The 19067-nt window shown below is 45.8% G+C and overlaps 1 protein-coding gene across 1 annotated transcript in view; it reads left to right on the top strand.

The window, feature by feature from the left end:
* Window positions 1-19067, top strand: part of LOC144762669 (uncharacterized) — a 162764-nt gene that overhangs the window by 88277 nt on the left and 55420 nt on the right. Inside the window, exons 2-3 of the mRNA XM_078647906.1 lie at window positions 6609-6627; window positions 9262-9288. Of these exons, the coding sequence (XP_078504032.1) occupies window positions 6609-6627; window positions 9262-9288 (46 nt within the window). The remainder of the gene's footprint in view (window positions 1-6608; window positions 6628-9261; window positions 9289-19067) is intronic.

Consider the following 19067-nt stretch of genomic DNA (forward strand, 5'->3'; position numbering starts at 1 on the left):
CAATGGTGAATTTGACAATTATTACAATGTAATACATTTAGTACAATCAGCATCTTCTACTAGGTGAAGGTGCCCATTTCCCAGGCGCTTCTTGGCTGGGACTTCTGTGTTGGCACGTATTCAATGTCACAGAGTTCATCCTCTGGCGGAAGACTGTCATGCGCAGAAAGGTTTTTCAAGATGGCGTATCCCCGCCCCTCATGCCCAAGGTTTACGATACATGAAAAGTAAATAGAAACAGCTTTAGAACACAGAATAAATGAATTCACTGTATACCATGAATCCCTACATTACTCCCCTTATTTCATAATAACTACAGCATTAGGATTAATGCAAAACAAACAGCATAGCGAAAGCAGCGATGCAAGCTCCGGGCATGTGAGAACACTAAGCAGCCATTTTATATCTACTGCGCAAGTGCAAAAGGATTCCCACCAGAACTGCGAGTACGTCACATCACATGGGTATGACCGACGCATGCGCAGAAGAAATTCCCGCGTAGCAGCAGCCATTTTAGTAGCAAGCGTATTAGACTTAGTAAACACATAGGCAAGCGTCTCTGGGACACCCAAAATGTCAGAACAAGGGCAAATTAGTAAAACAAACAAGTTGATTATTACTATTAGGGTTATTCGAGGTTCATGGGTTCAAGCAAGTCGCTGTACGTGCGAATCCTTGCTCCATCAGGCGCTGTGACCACACCAACGTGCCCATGGTGCATAAAAGGTTTTGTGGACTCCCTGCAACGCAGGTCCGTCTGCAACCAGAGGATGCCGGGCTGGGCCACACCATCAATATTTTTAAGCAAGAATATTTATATTTGAAAAATATTGAGTGTATACAAAAGGGACTGTTTAATAGCTACCTCCTATAGATAAACTGAGGAGATTTTCAACATGAGTAGACACAAATCGCTCACGGGCCAGGGAGTGGCTGGGGCTCTAGATGCCTTTTTAATCATGGCCGAGTCGGCATTAATACACGAGATACAGCTCACAGAGCGCAGGCTCTATTTGGAGCCACAATTTTCCCATGCTCACTCCGTAATAACCACACCAGCAGGAAACCATACCCACAACTCTGATAGCCCTCTAATTGACTCATTGCAAACCGTGGCGAGTGGTTTGGGTAATAATGATCCCCCTGTGGCCAAGGAGCCTAAGTATTCAATGCAAACTCTGACTGTGACGACTAGAGGACAGAAAGCTAAAACCAAAGAAGGTAGTAATCCTGCTTCCCTATCTAAGAAGAAAAAGGGGCAGGATCTTAACAAAGTCATATTTTAAAGGCTCGGGCGGTAAGGCCAAAACAGCGGAAAGGGAAACCAACCAGGAGTTAAATACCACCCCGAATACTCCAGGGCACACAAGCTCATCTCTGGACATTGAGCAGGAGGAGTACTTGAAAAGGATGGAAGTCACTTTAGCGGGTCTTTTGAATCCATTAAACGCAGTACTCATGCAAATCGAAGGGAGGCTAACTAATCTTCAGAACTCTGAAACTTCTATTCCACCAGATCGCTCTATCCCATGTGTGTGCAGATCGAGAGACGCTCCACCAGTTACGCAACATAAGGATCATTGCACGGGTGGGAGAGCCTCACAGAATCTGGGTCCCACAACTGTGAGAAGTATAAACGATCCAGCAAGATCAGAAGTGACGGGAGTAAGTGCTCCGCAACTGCCACAAAATCAAGAGGACCCAACACATACATCTTTGAGCATACATGCAAGGGACAACCAGGAGGCAAAGGGCTCTATGCGGTCGACCCTGGGGGTAGAAACTCAAACTCCAGGCACTAGGGGTAACCCCTCAACCACATTAAGATACCCAAATGAGACCAGGAGAAAGATGCCGTAGATGAGGTCTTTAAAGCTTCCCCCGCAAGCTACACCATATACAGTCGTCCTGGCAAATGTCCCTCCTTCTGTCTGTGGGTTTATTATCGGGTACAGGCCTGCCCCAAACTGGAGTTTAGTATAAGATGTTGGAAGGCACTAGGATTGCCATAGTAGACTACCCACACACATCCTCAGCTCCCAGAGCCCCTGTTTAGTGTGGTAGAAGACTTTTACCATCTTGAAAATGCCCAAAGTGTGTAGGGTTGGACCATGGAACTTTTACCCCATTGATTAGGCCATGCTCAGGAGTCATTCCCACCCAATAGCTTGAGACAGGCTGTTAGACCTGGCATCTTTTGGCGTGTTTCCCCAGTCTTTTTGCTTTCTATGTTCCTGGTTTTGACTCTTTTTTTGCTGGCTTAGTGTCTCTGCGCATTTTCTCACTGCTGTCCAGTGTTAAAGTGCAAGAGCTCCTATTGTAAATTGGATTATGAAATGGTTTTTCAATGATTGGCATATTTGATTTACTGGTAAGTCCCTAGTAAAGTGCACTGATAGTGCCAGGGCCTGTAAATCAAATGCTGCTAGTGGGCCTGTAGCACTGATTGTGCCCCCTACACAAGCAGCCTCTCAAAGGGTTCTTAGACCTGCCACTGCAGTGTCCGTGCACAGTTTTTTACTGCCCTGTCGACTTGGCAAGTGCACCCACTTGCCAGGCCCAAACCTTCCCTTTCCTTACATGTAAGGCACCCCTAAGTTAGACCCAAGGTACCCCCATGGTCAGGGTGCAGTGTATGTGAAAGGTAGGACATGTACTGGTGTGTGTGACATGTTGTGGTAGTGAAATACTGTGTAATTTGTTTTTCTTTATTGAAAGGCTGTCTGTCCCGTAGGATAGAATGGGAGTTTACTTGTAACATCTTATGAGTATATATGCCCATTGGGACAAGATAGAGGAATGGAGTTTAGTATGCCCTGAACACAGAATGGGGAAATCCATCTTTTAGTAAAAATTATTTTAATGTTCTGTGTTTATAAATATCACTTTTAGAAAGTAGGTATTTTCTTGCTTAGCCATCCTGTGTTCCTCTGCTGGGTTGTGGATTGACTGTCTGGCTTTTGAGTGACAGGGGCTTGCATTCTCTGCACACAGCCAGAGGGGGTTGAGGTGTGTTCTGCCTTCCCTGGATGAGTCAGGGGAGGGATGAATAGACCTGGGCTGCAATTAAAGTAGTGGGAGGAGACTTCTTTGCTCCTGAATGGGCCTGGTCTGCCTTGGACAATGCTGTCTCCACCTCCTGCTGGGTAGCTGGGCCAGACAGGACCAAACTGGTTTAAACTGAGCACAGACACTCTCTGCCCAAGAGAACAAAGAGAAACTGAGTATAAATATTGGAGCCCAGAGCCCAGAACTTTAGAACTCGCTTGGATCAAGGGACCTGCCAAGATGAAGAGCTGGAAGAACTGCCAGGAGGGGAACTGCCCCTTTGTTGCATTGTTGTGTTGGCCTGCAGTTGCTGCTTCTGCTTTGGGCAGTGAATGGACCGGACTGAACTTTCTTCACTTGTTGCTGAGTATCTCCAAGGGTTTGAAATAAAGCTTGCCTCCTGTTTACGAAGTCTAAGGGACAGCAAAGACTTCACTTTCCTCTGAGTACCGCCGCTGGAACCTTGAGTTTCAGTTGCCACAGAGAGGGAAAGGAGCCAACGCCGTCACCGACACCACTGCTGGCTCCGTGTCCTGAAGGCACCGCAACCCTGGTCTCACCGACAATGACCGTCGCTGCCACCGAGCCGCTGCTTGCACGTGACCTGTGGGTACCACACTCGCACCCCCTCGCTTCACTCCACCACCCTGGTCTCACCGCCAATGACGCTGCTCATTGACCTCGACACCCGTGGCCGCACCGTGGTTTGGGGACACCGCTCGTAAGTCACACAATGCACCGCCCCGTCCCACACCACAGTCTGGACCTTCTGACGCCAGCTTCCATCAACTGACAAGGGCATTAAACCGTGATCTGTCAGCTCTGTCACAAGCACCGCCTCACTTCGCACCGCTGCCCTGGTCTCACTGACGCCACTGAACGACCGTCACAGAGCCGCTGCATGCACGCGACCTGAGGACACCATACGCAGCACCACTACGTTTCACATTGCAACTGCAACAGTTGCCACGGCCGGCCCGCACCAACGTGATTGGCCGCAAACAAAGGTACTGTTTACAAGTCTGCTGACACTAACGCCTGTCCTAATTGATACGGTCGGCGGAACTGTTGAATTCTGTTGTTTTCAGCACCGCGGTAGCCCAGAGCCGAGCTACCGGCTTCAGGGAATTAAATTTTAAAGTTATTCTTGCAAAGTGGATATTTTGTATTACTGTTGGCTTTTTATCATTTTGGTATTGTTTGCACAGATAAATATCGGTTATTTTTTAAAACTGGTGGGACTCCTTTTGTAGTTTTTTCACTGTATTACTGTTGGTTATGTGCAAATGCTTAACAAAATGCCTCTGAGATAAGCCTGACTGCTCGTGCCAAGCTACCAAGGGGGGTGAGCAGGGGTTATTTCAGTTGTGTATCCCCCTTATCCTGACTAGAAGGGAGGGTCCCTATTTTGACAAATGTGCAAACCATTGCCAAATAGAGACCCCAGTTTCTAAAACAGGCATAAATGTGGCACCACCATGCACCCACTTCAGAACACTACTAGACCTGAGGAGAATTTGAAGAGGATTGAACCTGCTGTCTATTTTCTAGCTTTATAGTTAAGTTGTGCAGTTTGAGTGGGGCAGTTCGTTGTAGGAATTTACATTCCTCACATTTGGTCTGTCAGCGGCCCCATGATGCTTTAAAAAATTATGTGACTCGTGTCAGTTGCACTGAGAGTTCAAGGTTTAAGAATTATAATTTATCTGAATAACATGATGTTTATGTTTTAGAAAGAGTCCACCATAAGAAAGTACATCATCATGGACATAATTCTTTTGGAAGGGATGTATTGTCATAAACGTGCACACAATTGTGCTGATGTGAAGTAGAATACTAGACTTTGGGGATTTTTTTGTAGACAAGATTGATACTGGATCAGAAAATCAGGAACAGAGATGCTGCAGAGATAAACCATGGCCCAGATGTATGTGCTTTTTTGCACTGACGCAGTGTCACCCAAAGTGACGCAAACCAGTACAAAGTATTTTTTATGAATTTAGCTTTCCAATGAAAACTTGTTTGGTGTGGAAAGTAGCCCTGAAGTAACACAAAGTAGCTCTTTGTTTCTTCTCTGCCATGGTTTTCATGGCGGGGAACCGTCATGAAAACGATGGCAAAGAGGAAACAAAGGGGGCCCTACAGTACAGGGTAAAACATAACAAAGACTGTATATCAATCACATAAACCCTGCCACGTGGAAGGATCTATGCCAGGACAACAAACCACAAGTTTTTCTAAGACTTTAAATTCCACTTGGATTAAAACATTGAGAAGAAACTCCTCACTATTTGTAAGAAAAATATTCATAAAATGTGCATTTGTGCTCGATTTTCTGGCTCATTTAGTTGACTCCAATCATGTGTCCTGTCAACTCTTGGCAACGTTCTAAGGGAGATCCTTTGATTATTCCCCATGGAGCATGATACTTATATTAGGTAGGTGTAGAGACTGGTAAATTGGTTGTTGTTATAAGTGTAATTCCTTTGGAGATACCGTGCACTTACATTAGTCAGCTCACCAATATAGGTAATGGTATATTTATTAAAAGTTTACCTATCCAAGAAAGTGGCCTATTGTCTATCATGGAACAGTAAAGTAATGAGAAAGTAGAGAAAAAAATATTTCAAGATGCCCATCCGTGCATGAACATGCATCTAGATGCCTACAGACATGCCCCAAGGTCTGAAGTAGACTGTCCAACTCTTCTGTACAGTTTGCTCTGGCTGGTAGAAGCAAAGTGTGATTGACGAGTTAACTGACCAGTCGATAAAGCCTGCTGGCCTAAAGGACCTATATGTATGTATATCTTATATGATTTTTTGACAAATCAATTATCTGGGAGAGGCAGCTAAAGCTAGCCCAAAGCCCAGATTTAAAAAACTGGTAGATGTGGTAGCTCCTGTTTACCGGGAACTCACCAGGTTGTTTGGAGAATCCAGATATGTACAGAGCAATGACGTAAAAGAGGAGTATTACCTTTCATGAGGACTGTAAGTAGTTTACCTGTAAAGGTGCAGACCCTACACATGGAACATGAACTAGATCCACAGACATACTAAAAGAGGTTCCTCAAATCATGCGTCTTCCTAGGCACCCATTAACTGACTCTTCTAATAGGAGGTTGGTACATGGAAGAAACAAGGGATTTAAGGTGTATGTACTGTATTTAAAAGCCCACACGTGGCCTAGTTCACAAGTCTTCACGTAGACTTCATTAGCGAGGTGCACTAAATGGGATCACCAATATGTTAGTATATACTGTGTAACCACACATTGTGAACCACATTACCACACTGACAACGCATAAAAGGCCATACATTGACTCCACGTCAAACAGAGTGCGTCGCCATTCAGGCAGACATAATGTTCTCTATGTATTAATGTAATAAATAATACACTGGCTTCCCTGAAATATGTCCCAAATAAATGTCCTGTTCTAAACACTGGGCATCATGTTTGCTGTCAATCACTGCCCCAAACTCTAGATTGTTTGTTTCCACCAGTAAAACATTGACTTGTAGTAATGTGTTCAATTATGATTTTCTTTTCCTGTGTAGGAAGAAACAAGAGCGACAGGTATGGAATCTGTGTGTTTGTACCCTAATCATAGTATACATATTGTATTCTTGTTACATTGTACCAGATCCAGGGATGATCCTATCTACACAGGTGCAGTTTCAGCAGGACATGTTATGAACCACAGACCTAGAGCTGTGAATTCGAACCATGCGGGGTTGTATATCAATATAATGTGGTCAAAATATGGACCTTCAAAAATACTATGTTCACTACATTGCCTACCAGTACATCATCAAAGCATGGATATATACTTACTATTATAAACTCCGCATCTGCTTACCTAGACCTACCTAGTGATATAGTGGTACAATCAATATAGTGAATACAATATGTTTTGTGGATGGATATTGCTACAGTAATATAGTGGTAGAGCACACTCTGCAGACTGCCTTGTCATGCAGTTCCCTGAAATTATTGATGACGTTTACAGAGCCTTGCCCACTTCACAGATAGACCTCAGTTCCACTGTAACTTAGTTTGTGCATACTGAGATAAGAAAAATAGAGGCTGACGACAGGAGGTACCGCCTTGCTTGCACGCTAAACCAGAAAAAATTCAATTGAACCAACGGACATTGTATTTAACTGTGCAGTGCACATAGAGCCTCGAACAATTCTAGTTCTAAATCTGGGAATGTGCCATGTGGGGGAACACCCACGCTTCACCCATGCAACCCCTTCCTGGGGCAGAGTAATGCAAGGTTACTAACTTGTGCTGCTTTGCGTTACTCCAGAAATATAAAGCGGCAGATTTACAATAACTGGCGCATCTCTGCATATTAGCAGAGATGCGTCAGTAAATTTGCGTCACGTAAAAACAACCTTGCGCCACCATGGATGCGTTGCATTTACAATGCGGCGCACAGTGGCGCAAGGATACACAGATGCGAGATGCATCTTTTGGCGTACAGGCAGCGCAGTGCTGGAATCGTGGCACAAGCACGATACAACTCCAGCAATGTTAAGGAATGCCTATTCCTAACATGATGCATCACTCCTTATGCCTGCTTCAAGCAGGCGTAAGGTTTTGATGCTGTGGCGTCGTAAAAGTGACTCAGTGAAATCGCTGTAGATTTAATTGCGTCGCTTTTACTAGGCTTTCCCACGTCAGAACGCCCACCCTGCATACATTATACCTGATACAGGAAGAATGTAGCGCAGAGCTTTACAACGTGACGCATCGCCCTAGATGCGCCATGTTTTAAATATGTCGCAACGTGGCGCATTGTTTACGACGCGGCTACGTCACAGAAGTGACACAATGGCGGCGTAAAGTTGTCGCAAGGGGCTTGTAAATCTGCCCCCAGGTTCGGCAGGGCCACGAAAGGTAGACTTGCGTGGCTTGGCAAATCTAACTCATGGGCAGCGCAACACTTTGGTCAGTCTATCATTTTGTTCTCTAAAGTAAATGAATAATGCACAATTAGTCAGTTAGGAGTTTTGTAAAGCGCACAGCTACTCAAACGGGCTTCCCAGCACTGATTCCATCCTAACTGCAAGCAAATGTTACCTCTATGCCTATGTCTAGCTGCTAATGGATTCTGATTGACTTACATTGCCCTGAGGTACATGAATAGATTACACCTGTTACGGTATGTTCATGCCAATGACATACTAAACGAATGCAGGATTTTCAATTTGTTTTCCATTGAAGAAGGCACTCGCCGTTTAAAAAGATAAATTGCGCTAGTGAGACAGCCATGTGCACTTTTAGATCTGAGGGGCATATTACCAACATCGCTATGTTGGCTTAGCGGCTATAATTTTATTGCCGTGTTGCGCCTATTTTTATCGCTTAGGAGCCTTGCTATTATCAAGGTTTATCTCCTACGCGATAAAAATCTGCCGAAATGCATGAATATCGCTGTAAAGTCAGCGATATTCATGCATTACCGAGCAAATGCTCTTAGCCATGTTATCCACCTACCATTGGATAACATGGCTAAGAACAGCTCTGGGCAGACGTTAGCTTTTGGAGATAATCGCGCTTAGCGCGATTATTTCCAAAAGTTGGTAATAGGAGATAGAGATGTTATCGACTGTTTCCAGTCGCTAACATCTTGGCACGCCCACTTTGCATGTCATTAGCGATAATTATCGCTGACATGCAAAGTGGGCACCTAAATGCCCGCTATCTCCTACTAGCTGTCGCTAACTGGTGTTAGCGACAGCTAGGTAATAGGGCGATAAAATTATCGCCGCTTTAGCAGGAAAAATTCCCGCTAAAGCGGCGATAAGGCCCTTGGTAATATGCCCCTGAGTTACATACAGAAATGACTGGATTTACTAGTGCAAGGTATTTAAAAGGAGATAGTAAAGCCTTTTGGGTATAAGAGATATTACCTCATGATGGTGTAATACTAAACGGAAAAATTCCCAATCAGGTGTGAAAGTGGGCCTTGGATAGCTGGGATCCCTAGCAATTTAGGAAGTTATAGGAAACAGGCATACCCCACAGACAATGAAATGCCCTTCGGTTTGTACTGCCACTTTTTCCAATCAGATATATACATAAAAATGCACAAACTTAGTGATAGCAATGTGATTCTTTGATGCTCACAGAACAACAAGTCACTATTTTACTATGTTGGTTGGTGTGCAATTTCATACATGTTACCTTTTTGTTGTGCAGGGCGACTCCTACAAAAACCCTGTCCAGGTACAGTAACATTTGTATCAATGTCATACATTTGCAAAATCAATGACTTACCAATGACTGACCCTTTTACATAAATCTTCAGCTTCTGTATGTTATTAATTATCCTAATAAAAACAAATGAAAACATCCGCAAACTTAATTAATCGAATGCATGGTTCTTAAAAAAAATAAATCTTGGGTGACGCCCTCCTTCGCTCTATTAGCATCGATAACCATTTCAGTTTTTTCTGACTCAACCCAACAACATCAATCCTACTGTCTCACTGCACCCAAGCTACATCCAACCTGACAGTTCGGGCTGGACTGTTATATTAAGCAGGGTCAGGACTGATATGTGTATGGCGTGCTCAAACAGAAAGGCAGATTGACAACGCCCCTGTAGCACATTAACGCCGCAGGAGCCTCACTTTAATGACGCTCTAGAGGCGCTGTATACCTGCCCATATTTACAAAGTCACATAAAGCCACCCTGCATGGCTTTTCATGGCCTTGCAAACATGGCCCTCTTTCACACATTACTCTGTGTCAAAGGGGCATTCCATGGGTGTTGCTGTGGGTGTTCCCACACAACAGCCATGGATTCTGACGCATTTCCAGATTTACAAGGTTTCGTAAACCTGGGAATGCGTTAGATTCCCACGCCTCCCCCAGGGAGGCATAAGAGTAGCGCAACAAGGAGAAATACCTTGTTTTGCTCTTTCTATGTGTGCTGCATTCTGCAGGACACATAGAAGGAGAAAAGTTCCACTAATGATTGTTTGTGTGCAGGAAGGTTTTCCCTTCCTGTACATAAACAATCATACCTGCAACGCTGGCACCCTTGCACTATGGTGCAAGGCTGCCAGCGTTGGAGTTAGACAGCCAATTGTGCGGCAGAGCAGAGGAATGCACAGAGATGGGTTGTATTGCAGTAACAACAATGCAACCCAGCACTTTTCTAATGACACTGCTTGGTGCAGCAAGATGGCTTGCAACGCCATGCTGCATAATGTTCTAATAAGTATGCCCCTGAGTGGCATGTTGTGCAAAGCGAATAGCCCAAAAGCTTGATTTAAGCTCTCTGAGCCACACCAAGGGCACACAACCTGAGGGGCACCACTTGCGGGTTTAGGAACTTGCTGCATTTGGTGCCATGAGCTGTTTGGAACGTTGGGAAGCCATTATTGCCCCTAAGCCTCAGATCAGGGAGTCAGCAAACTAGCCCTTGGAGACGTGCTGAGGTTCTGGATTTAAGATGAAGTTGGAGGTCCAGTTCTTTCCCTGGCAAGAGAGAAGCAGGCCAGCGTAGCAAGGCAGCAGCTCCCTTAGGGCAGCAGTCCAGCAGAGCAGCAGTCCTTTCAGTAGCACAGCAGTTCTTCTTTCTGGCAGAGTACACAGCTCAAGACGTGTACTAAAGATTTGGTGTCTGTGGTCCAGTATTTTTACGCAGCTGTGCCTTTAAATGAGGAAAAGCTTCCAGAGGTATGACTTTGAAGTGCACAGATGCCCTGCCTTCCTGGTCCTGGCTCCAGACTAACTACAGGGGGTATGTAGCCCTTTGTATGGAGACCGGACACAGCTTATTCAAATGTGAGTAGGCTTGGGCCCAGCTACTCCCACCCATTCTGCCAGTGATGGCTCATCCAGTCACACCTAAACTACCCGTTGTGTGTTACTGTTTAGGAGGAAGAAACAAAGCTGAACTGTCAGCTACACCTAGTTATGTGACTCAGAAACAGGCTGCAGGCAATAAATGGCTAAGGCATGAAAATGGCAACTTTCTAAAAACTGCATTTTCAAAATTGTAATTTAACATCCGACTTCACCGTAAGTTAGGATTTCAAATTCCAATTCCAGAGAAATCAAACATTAATGGGTTATTCTGTTCCTGAAGTGGTGCCTTTTAAACGTTTGAGGCAGATCTCACACGCATGGACCGCCTCTGGGTCACTCTGTGACTGATGGTGGCCAAACAAAACATAACAAGACTTAGGGGAGTTGCTATTGCACCACAGTTGGGAGACTGGAATAGAGTTATGGACTGGTGCATGCAGTCAGAGAAGGCAGTCTTTGAAAGTAGAGGGTGTCTGCATAAGTGGACCAAAGTGTGGGGGAAGTGGAATGATGATCGGGCGCAACCATTTGCTCCTCTATTGCATACCACTCTGGATGTTTGGGATCAGGAGGGGCCAGACTTGCGTGTAACTTTCAGACTCTCTGGAGATGGGGCAGGGGCAGGGAAGTGTGAAAAATGTCATACATACGTTTGATGAAGAGCCCACAGTACTGTCTATCATTATGCTATTACTTTTTGTCACCTTGTTTTTCGCTTTTGCTTTACATCCAAATTTTTTTAAAAAACTGCACACACAGGCTCTGGAATGGCAGGCCTAAGACATGTTTAAAGTGCCTCCTCATGGGTGGCACAACCAGTGCTGCAGGCAAACTAGTAGCATTTAATTTGCGAGCCCTGGGCACATGTAGGGCCACATTACTAGGGACATATGAGTGACTTAAATATGCCAATTGGGTATAAGCCAATGTAATTCAGATAAAATGGGAGGAGCAGGAAAAAAAGTTTGGGGATGCCCCTGTAGAAAGGGTCAAGTCCAACGGTTACTACTTCTTTCTTAACTATAGAGGATGACACATAGGATTCTATATCCAAAAAGGTTGAACATGATGATATGGGCTCTTCTTTTGGAACTAATGCACCAAACCAGGCTCGGGCTTACAATTGCCAAGTCAGTGCTTTTGGAAGGGTGAGGGGTGTCAGGGCGACATCTGGCTCGGCTATCAGATGGAAGAAGGACTCCACACAGTGGTTGAGAGAGCAGTGGCCAATAAAAACACAGCCTTATCAGGGAGTTATAAGGGGAAGAGAGAAATTGTGAATAATTAAGAATATTTGAATGACAAACACCAGGCAGGAGGCTCAATCATGTCAGACACTAGGAGAGATAACATCTTATGATCCCAAGCCTGCTTCGACATCTATCTAACCATCTACTGATTAAGCTGGGATAGCAGAATTTTTTCCCTACAATTGATGCCTCAGAAAATGGGTCAGGTACAGAAGATAACTCCAGCAAAGAAGAGACTATTGATCTGGGAAAAACAGTGGAAAAAACTGATGAAACTAGCTATGTGCTAGGGGGTATCACAGAGAAAATTATTCCTGTGAAAATCAATGCTCCAGAGCCAAACCACGGCTATCAGTCTGAGGAGGATTTTCTGTCTTGGCATAGCCCTTCTATAGGCTCAATGCAGCAATAGCAAGTATTGAATATAACGTGCAATCTTAGAGAAACATTTGAAAACATGGAAAACAGAGTACAGTGCAAAAATCTTGGCATACTTGAATTACCCGAACAAACTGGAGGAAATTATCTGCATCAATTTTGTATTCATATTGCAGATATCCTTTCCTGAACTGAGCATTGGCCAATTCAGCAGGCACACTGCTTCCCCTTCCAAAAGTCCTGGCCCATTCAGCGCAATAATGATCCACAGGTCACTCATTTATATTTCAATTTAATTTTCTGTCTGTTGGTGTATTAAGCTGCACAACCTTCTAAACCAATCTCAGAGGTGGAATTTTCATTTTTTGTCAGTTGAGATTTTTTCCAGGTCCAAGTCGAATGTCAATGGAAGCTTCAAAGAAATATGCCAGTCTTTCAATCACTAGAAAAACAGGTTTTCATTCAAGAAACCACTACACCTAAAATTATGTATAATTTTCATAAACAGTTTTGTACTTCGGACATAAAAGCCCAACGACTCCTTGTCAAATGTTCAAAAGGGAATACTTCAGATGTGGATTGACTTTGAAACTCTACACTAAAAAAACCTTAACAAAAAAAGAGATAGGTAATCAACTACAGTGAAATTTTGGAGTCAACATGTGGGGGAAGTTATACAAGGAATGATGCAGGAATAAGCCAATCAGTTATCTCTCTTCTCTTTCCTGATATTCTGCAGGGGCAGGACACCACCCTCCCAATGACACTTGGGATTTTCTCATGGAGCTCAGAGAAGGAAGGGGATGGTCTAGAAGGCTGAGTGTGCTTACCCTGGAAAAGAAAGTATAAAGAACACACCACTAGCCCTGGTGACACTCCCTAAGCCGTTACCTTACCTATCCCAGGCAAGCGTAATCTGATTAGTGAATAGAAAGGTGGAAAGTCATATAGTGAAACCACCAACATTTAGTCCTTCCATTAGTCCCTCAGCAGCCTCCCTGCATTTTTCTCTCATAGCCAGGAATTGGCAGATGGTGAAAAATACCATTAAGGGAGCCTCCCTGTTCAATATGTCCTAACCGCCATGGCTGCCAATATGCTTCATCTATAATAAGATGGAGAAGAGACATATTGTGGAGGATTTTGAGGACTCCTCTCCCTCTGGGGCAGTTAAATCCCTTCCTCTCGGAGGAGCCACGCGCTTGACCAAGATGGCCCCGTGAAGGCTCGACTCCGAATACCAAGTTCCTCCTTTGAATCAATCCTGAATTAGATCCTCGGACCTGGGCCCACCATCCGACGGAGGAGCTGAAGCGATGCCCCCCGGTATAATTTGGGGCCAAAACGGACACCGGAACCCCGTGAATTGCCGCTTGCCAACTAGCGGCCTACTCGCCTTCCAAGCCGGGGGTTGGAGTACGGACTGTATCCAGCCGCAGGTGCAACAACATCGAGGCCGGGAACCGGAAGTCGCCGGTCCCGCCCCGTAATTACATCGGCACAACCAACTTCTTAAGAGGCGAACGGGGCACACAGAGACTCCCGGCTGTGCGGCGCGCCTACCCTGCCGAACGCCAAAGAGTGTGAGGACGGGGTGGCAGCCCGAGCGCGGTGCGGTCGGGGCACTCTGTTCCGCATGAAGATCGGTGCGTTATCCCCCTGAATTTGGAGTGGCAGTCAGTGGACATTGTTGGAAAAGAGTGACACCTACGTGCTGCGGTTGGATTGCGAGGCCTTGATGTGTCTGCACTGCATGTTCGCTGCGCTGTCAATTGCGACACGTGTCGGAGTAGCCAGAATCACCAGTGATTGCCCCACATCGCGAGGAAGGGACGGCCTATGTGTGAAGGGAGACACTGCATGGGAAATTCTGTCCCTGGTGGGAGGACAGGTGCCCAGACTGGCCAATTACATTGCAGAGAGGAGTGGTGGCCGACCACTCATTATGAGAGGGGGCGTTGCATCGGTGGAATCTGATTCCCGTGTCTCTGGAGGAACCCAGTGATTTGCAGTGGGGAAGTGAAGAGAGGTGACCGCCCAGACGGCATCAAAGCCAGACACTGACAGGGCCCGCCCAAGTCCTCGAAAGGTTCGAAGCATATTTATTTATTTATGGGTTTGTACCGCGCTGGACTCGACTCCCACAGGAGTATCTCCGCGCCTTTTGACACCTACAGCATAGAAGAGAGGACAGACCGCCGAGTGGCGTGGAGGTTATTAATTCTAGAATAGGAAAGTTTAAGGAGTTTCCTAAACGGGAGGTGCTCTCTGCATTGTCTGAGAGACTTAGGGAGGCTATTCCATAAGGTAGGGCCTGCCACAGATAAGGCTCTGGTCCCATGTCTTGAATCCCATATTGAATCCAACAAACTTGACCGGTACACAATGCCTAAAGGTTCCCCGGTGGAATCGAGGAAGACCCAATCGTCCGGGTGAGACTCACAAGGAAACCCCGGGGAGCCAACACTAACAGACGTCATGGCGGCGATAAATAGGGTCCAAACTTCCATGGTGGAAAAAATGGAATCACTGGACAATAAACTGGGCACGGTCAAGTTGGAGGTTAACCTGCTGACCTCAATAAGGCCAGCGAGAAAGTTAAATCGCTCGACCTCAAGACAGCTGCTTGATCGATGATATGGTGTTGCTGCAGCAGGAGGTACGTGACCTTAAGACTTCTCGAGATGTTACAGACCGGAAGCTTGATGATTACGAGGGGAGAGTCAGGCGTAATAATATACGCATTCTTGGAGTGCCGGAGAAATCGGAAGGCCCGGCGCCGGATTTGTTTGTTGAAGACTTAGTCCTTAATTATCTCAAGCTGAAGGGCCTTAGCAACCTTTTCACAATTGAACGGGCCCATGGAGTGCCAGGAGGTAGGCCCAGACCAGGGGCGCCCCCTCGCCCGATTATCGCTAGGGTGCTGAACTTCCGCGACAGAGACGTGATCCTGCAGGCGGCATGAACTGGAGACCCCCTGAGGTACGAGAACGCTACGCTTTCCTTCTATCCAGACTTCACTCAAGTGGTGCAGAAGCAAAGTCAAAGTTTTCTTCCAGTGAAGAAAAAACTCACGGAGAAGGGCCTTAGATATTCCATGATGTTTCCGACTCGACTTCGGGTGTAAATAGAGGGGAAGACCTGTTTTTTCGACAATCCGGAAGTGGCATCGGACTGGGTTGACAGTAAGACTTCGATTGGACCAAAGGAGCGCAATCGTGGCGGAGCAGAAGAACGACTGGAACAAGAATGATGGGGGCGCGAGAACTTTTGCACTGATGGAGAGAGTCGGGTGGTAGGGCTGCACTGCAGCTCATTATTATCTAGACATGTAGTACAGCAAGACTGCTGAGAATGGGCCTGGGACGCAGGTTACTATCCCGGGGGGTGCGGGGAGAAGGGCTGGGCAGTGGGCACCTCTTCGTTACTACTTTTAGTTAGCTTAGTAGGTTGGGTATTGGGCGACAGGCACACTGCGAGTTGGGAAGGGGCGCTAGGCTTATGCAGGGGTGCAGGGTGGGGGGAGGGGGAGGGGCAAGTGTGGATGTTTGGTTCAGAGATTCAATGGTATGTCAGACCGTTTGCAAAGTGGTTTTCTTGTTTTCATCAGGTGATGATGTCGCAGCTAGCTGTTGTTAGTGTAGGGTAAATGTCGCATGGTAGACAATGATCGGGGATAAAGGTGCTGAGCTGGAATGTGAATGGCCTGGGTGACAGGATTAAGAGGGGGATGGTGAATCAGTTTGCTAGAAGACACTCCCCGGATGTTGTGTTGTTGCAGGAGACGCATTTGATTGGCAATCGATGTATGGCCCTCCACAAAGGGGGTATAAATTGGTGGCGCATGCGGGGTACACGACCGGGTCTAGAACAGTCGGTATTCTGACTAAGAACTCCTTTCCCTTTACAATCCGGGCCACATGGTCGGATCAGAGAGGCAGATATGTTGGTGTCTCGGGGCAGCTAGGGGGGAGGACGGTTATCCTTTTGTCAATATATGTACCGCCTGGCTTTCAATCTGACACTTTCTGGGACTTGAGTGACGTTTTTCTCACCCTGCCCCTGGGCCTTTTGGTTTCGGGAGGCGATTTTAATGCGGTGCTTGATTGATAGATATCCGAAGCGGACACTTAGACCATCGCAGAGGTGGCTCCCAGATTTCCTTGAAACGTTGGGGTTGGTAGATAGTTGGAGGGTGCGTAATCCGACACGGATGCACTTCACCCACGTGTCCGCCGCGAATAATAGCATGTCCAGATTAGACTATGTATTGATACCGGCGGCCATGGCAGCTATAGTCAAAGAGGCAAGATACCTTGGTAGGGGCATCTTGGACCATTCTCCCTTGTGGTTGCAGGTTAAATTCGGGCACCCAGTGGTAGGCAAGGTTGCCCCTATTAGTGCATGGCATTAGAAGGACCCTGCCGCCAAGAAGGAGATTGTCCGAGTTTTGGATCGTTACTTCCAGGAAAATGAGGGTAGTGTCACTTCAGCTCTGTCTTTGTGGGAAGCATACAAAACTGTGGTGAGGGGTGAGGTCCTGTCCCTGGTGGCGGGGAAAAAAGGAAATGCCAGGAGAAAATAGCCAGGGCAGAGGCCGAGGTGATAAGATTGGAGGAATGGGTGGTCAGGTCTCCCACTCCGGAGGATCTCCACTTCTTGAAGATAAGACAGGACGTATATAAGGGTCTTTATGACAGAGAGAACAAATTTCCCTTATCTACCACATGATTCTAATGCAACAGTATTTCAAATAATTAATCAAATGTTGGTGACAGAAGCTCATCAATAACCTACATTTCTTTAAAAAAATAATTTATTTCATTTTTATAAATATAAATTCCATTAGCTTGCATCAATTAATATTCCTTTGTCAGTTCCTCATGAAATGCGAAAAATCAATTTTTATAAAGACAGAACATTTTTCTTTTATACACAAATAGTGTAAACAGAGAAAAGCATAATAAGGTGCATATAAACCATAACTATATACAAAATAGAGTTACTATAAATTAATACATGATTCATTAACCCACTGGAAGAAAGAGAAAATACCCACATCCGCACACATACTCAACAATCCAAACATTCTCACTCTAGCTACATACACTGCCACACCATTTGAAACAAGGAAGTAAACTCATGAATACAGGTCTCCAAGATCAATGTGAGACCCCGCACTTGGTCCCACATTGATCTTGGAGACCAGTATTCATGAGTTTACTTCCTTGTTTCAAATGGTGTGGCAGTTAATGTAGCTAGAGTGAGAATGTTTGGATTGGCGACTGGCCCTAATGGGATACCAATAGAATTGTATAAATTAAATGACCATAGACTCGCACCGTGTATCCGAGCCATGTTCCTGGAGAGTAGGGAGAAGGGTCAGCTCTCATACGATCAGCGAGTGGCAAATATTGTTGTTATCCATAAGGCGGGCAAGCCTAAGACACTATGTTCCTCATAAAGGCCTATTTCGCTGCTTAATGCCGAGCCTAAAATCTTGGCCAAACTACTCGCCACAAGGCTGGCTAAGGTAATTACAACCTTGATATATTCCGATCAATCCGGCTTTATGCCGCGCCGGAACACAGCCCTAAATTTGCGGAGGTTACATGGGATCCTTGGTTGTTCCCCTGCACTACAGGAGCCGGCGGTCCTAGTGTCCTTGGATGCCACAATGGTGTTCGACAGGGTCGAGTGGGCCTATTTGTTTGCAGTGTTGGCGAAATTGGGTTTTGGAACTGAGTTTATTGGATGGATAAGGTTATTATATGCTAATCCCTTGGCCAGGGTAGTTGTCAATAATTGTAAGTTGGTAGATTTCCCCTTGGGAGGGGCACGAGGCAGGGATGCCCTCTGTCTCCGCTTCTCTTTGCTCTTGCACTGGAGCCCCTGGCGGCGTGGGTCCGATGGGATCGGTCGATACATGGCCTGCGGTGGACGCTGGAGTGGGAGGATAAAATTTCGCTGTATGCTGATGATATCCTGCTCTATCTTACCAACCCCAGAGCGTCATTAATTTGTTTTTTAGACGTGCTGGCCATTTTTGATAGATACTCCGGATTTGCTAGAAATTGGTCGAAATCGGTGCTCTTCGTCCTCGCCGGCGAACCACCGGTGGTTCCGCAATCGTGCCCCATACAGATTGAATCAGTAGGATTTAAATATCTGGGCATCTATATAACGTTTGATCCGAAGCTGAGGTATGCCAATAATTTGGGCTCCCCCCTGAGCCGGTTTAAAAAGGACGTGGAGCGTTGGAGAGCTCTTCCGTTATCGTTGCTTGGGAGGGCGGTACTTTTTAAAATTATGTCTTTACCCCGATTTCTATATGTCCTTCAGAACGCAATGGATCCGGTTCCGGTATCTTATTTCAAAGAAATAGAGGCACTACAGAGGCAGCTTCTCTGGGACGGTAGACCCAGAATACCTTTTGTTAAGTTAACCCTCCCATGGTATGATGGAGGTATCAGGCTTCCAGACCTAAGGAAATATTATTGGGCCTCTCAACTAGCAGCAATAAATAAGATTGTATATGGTCCCTCTGGAGACCCAGGA

Source organism: Lissotriton helveticus, chromosome 6 (assembly GCF_964261635.1).
Source record: "Lissotriton helveticus chromosome 6, aLisHel1.1, whole genome shotgun sequence".
NCBI lineage: Eukaryota > Metazoa > Chordata > Amphibia > Caudata > Salamandridae > Lissotriton > Lissotriton helveticus.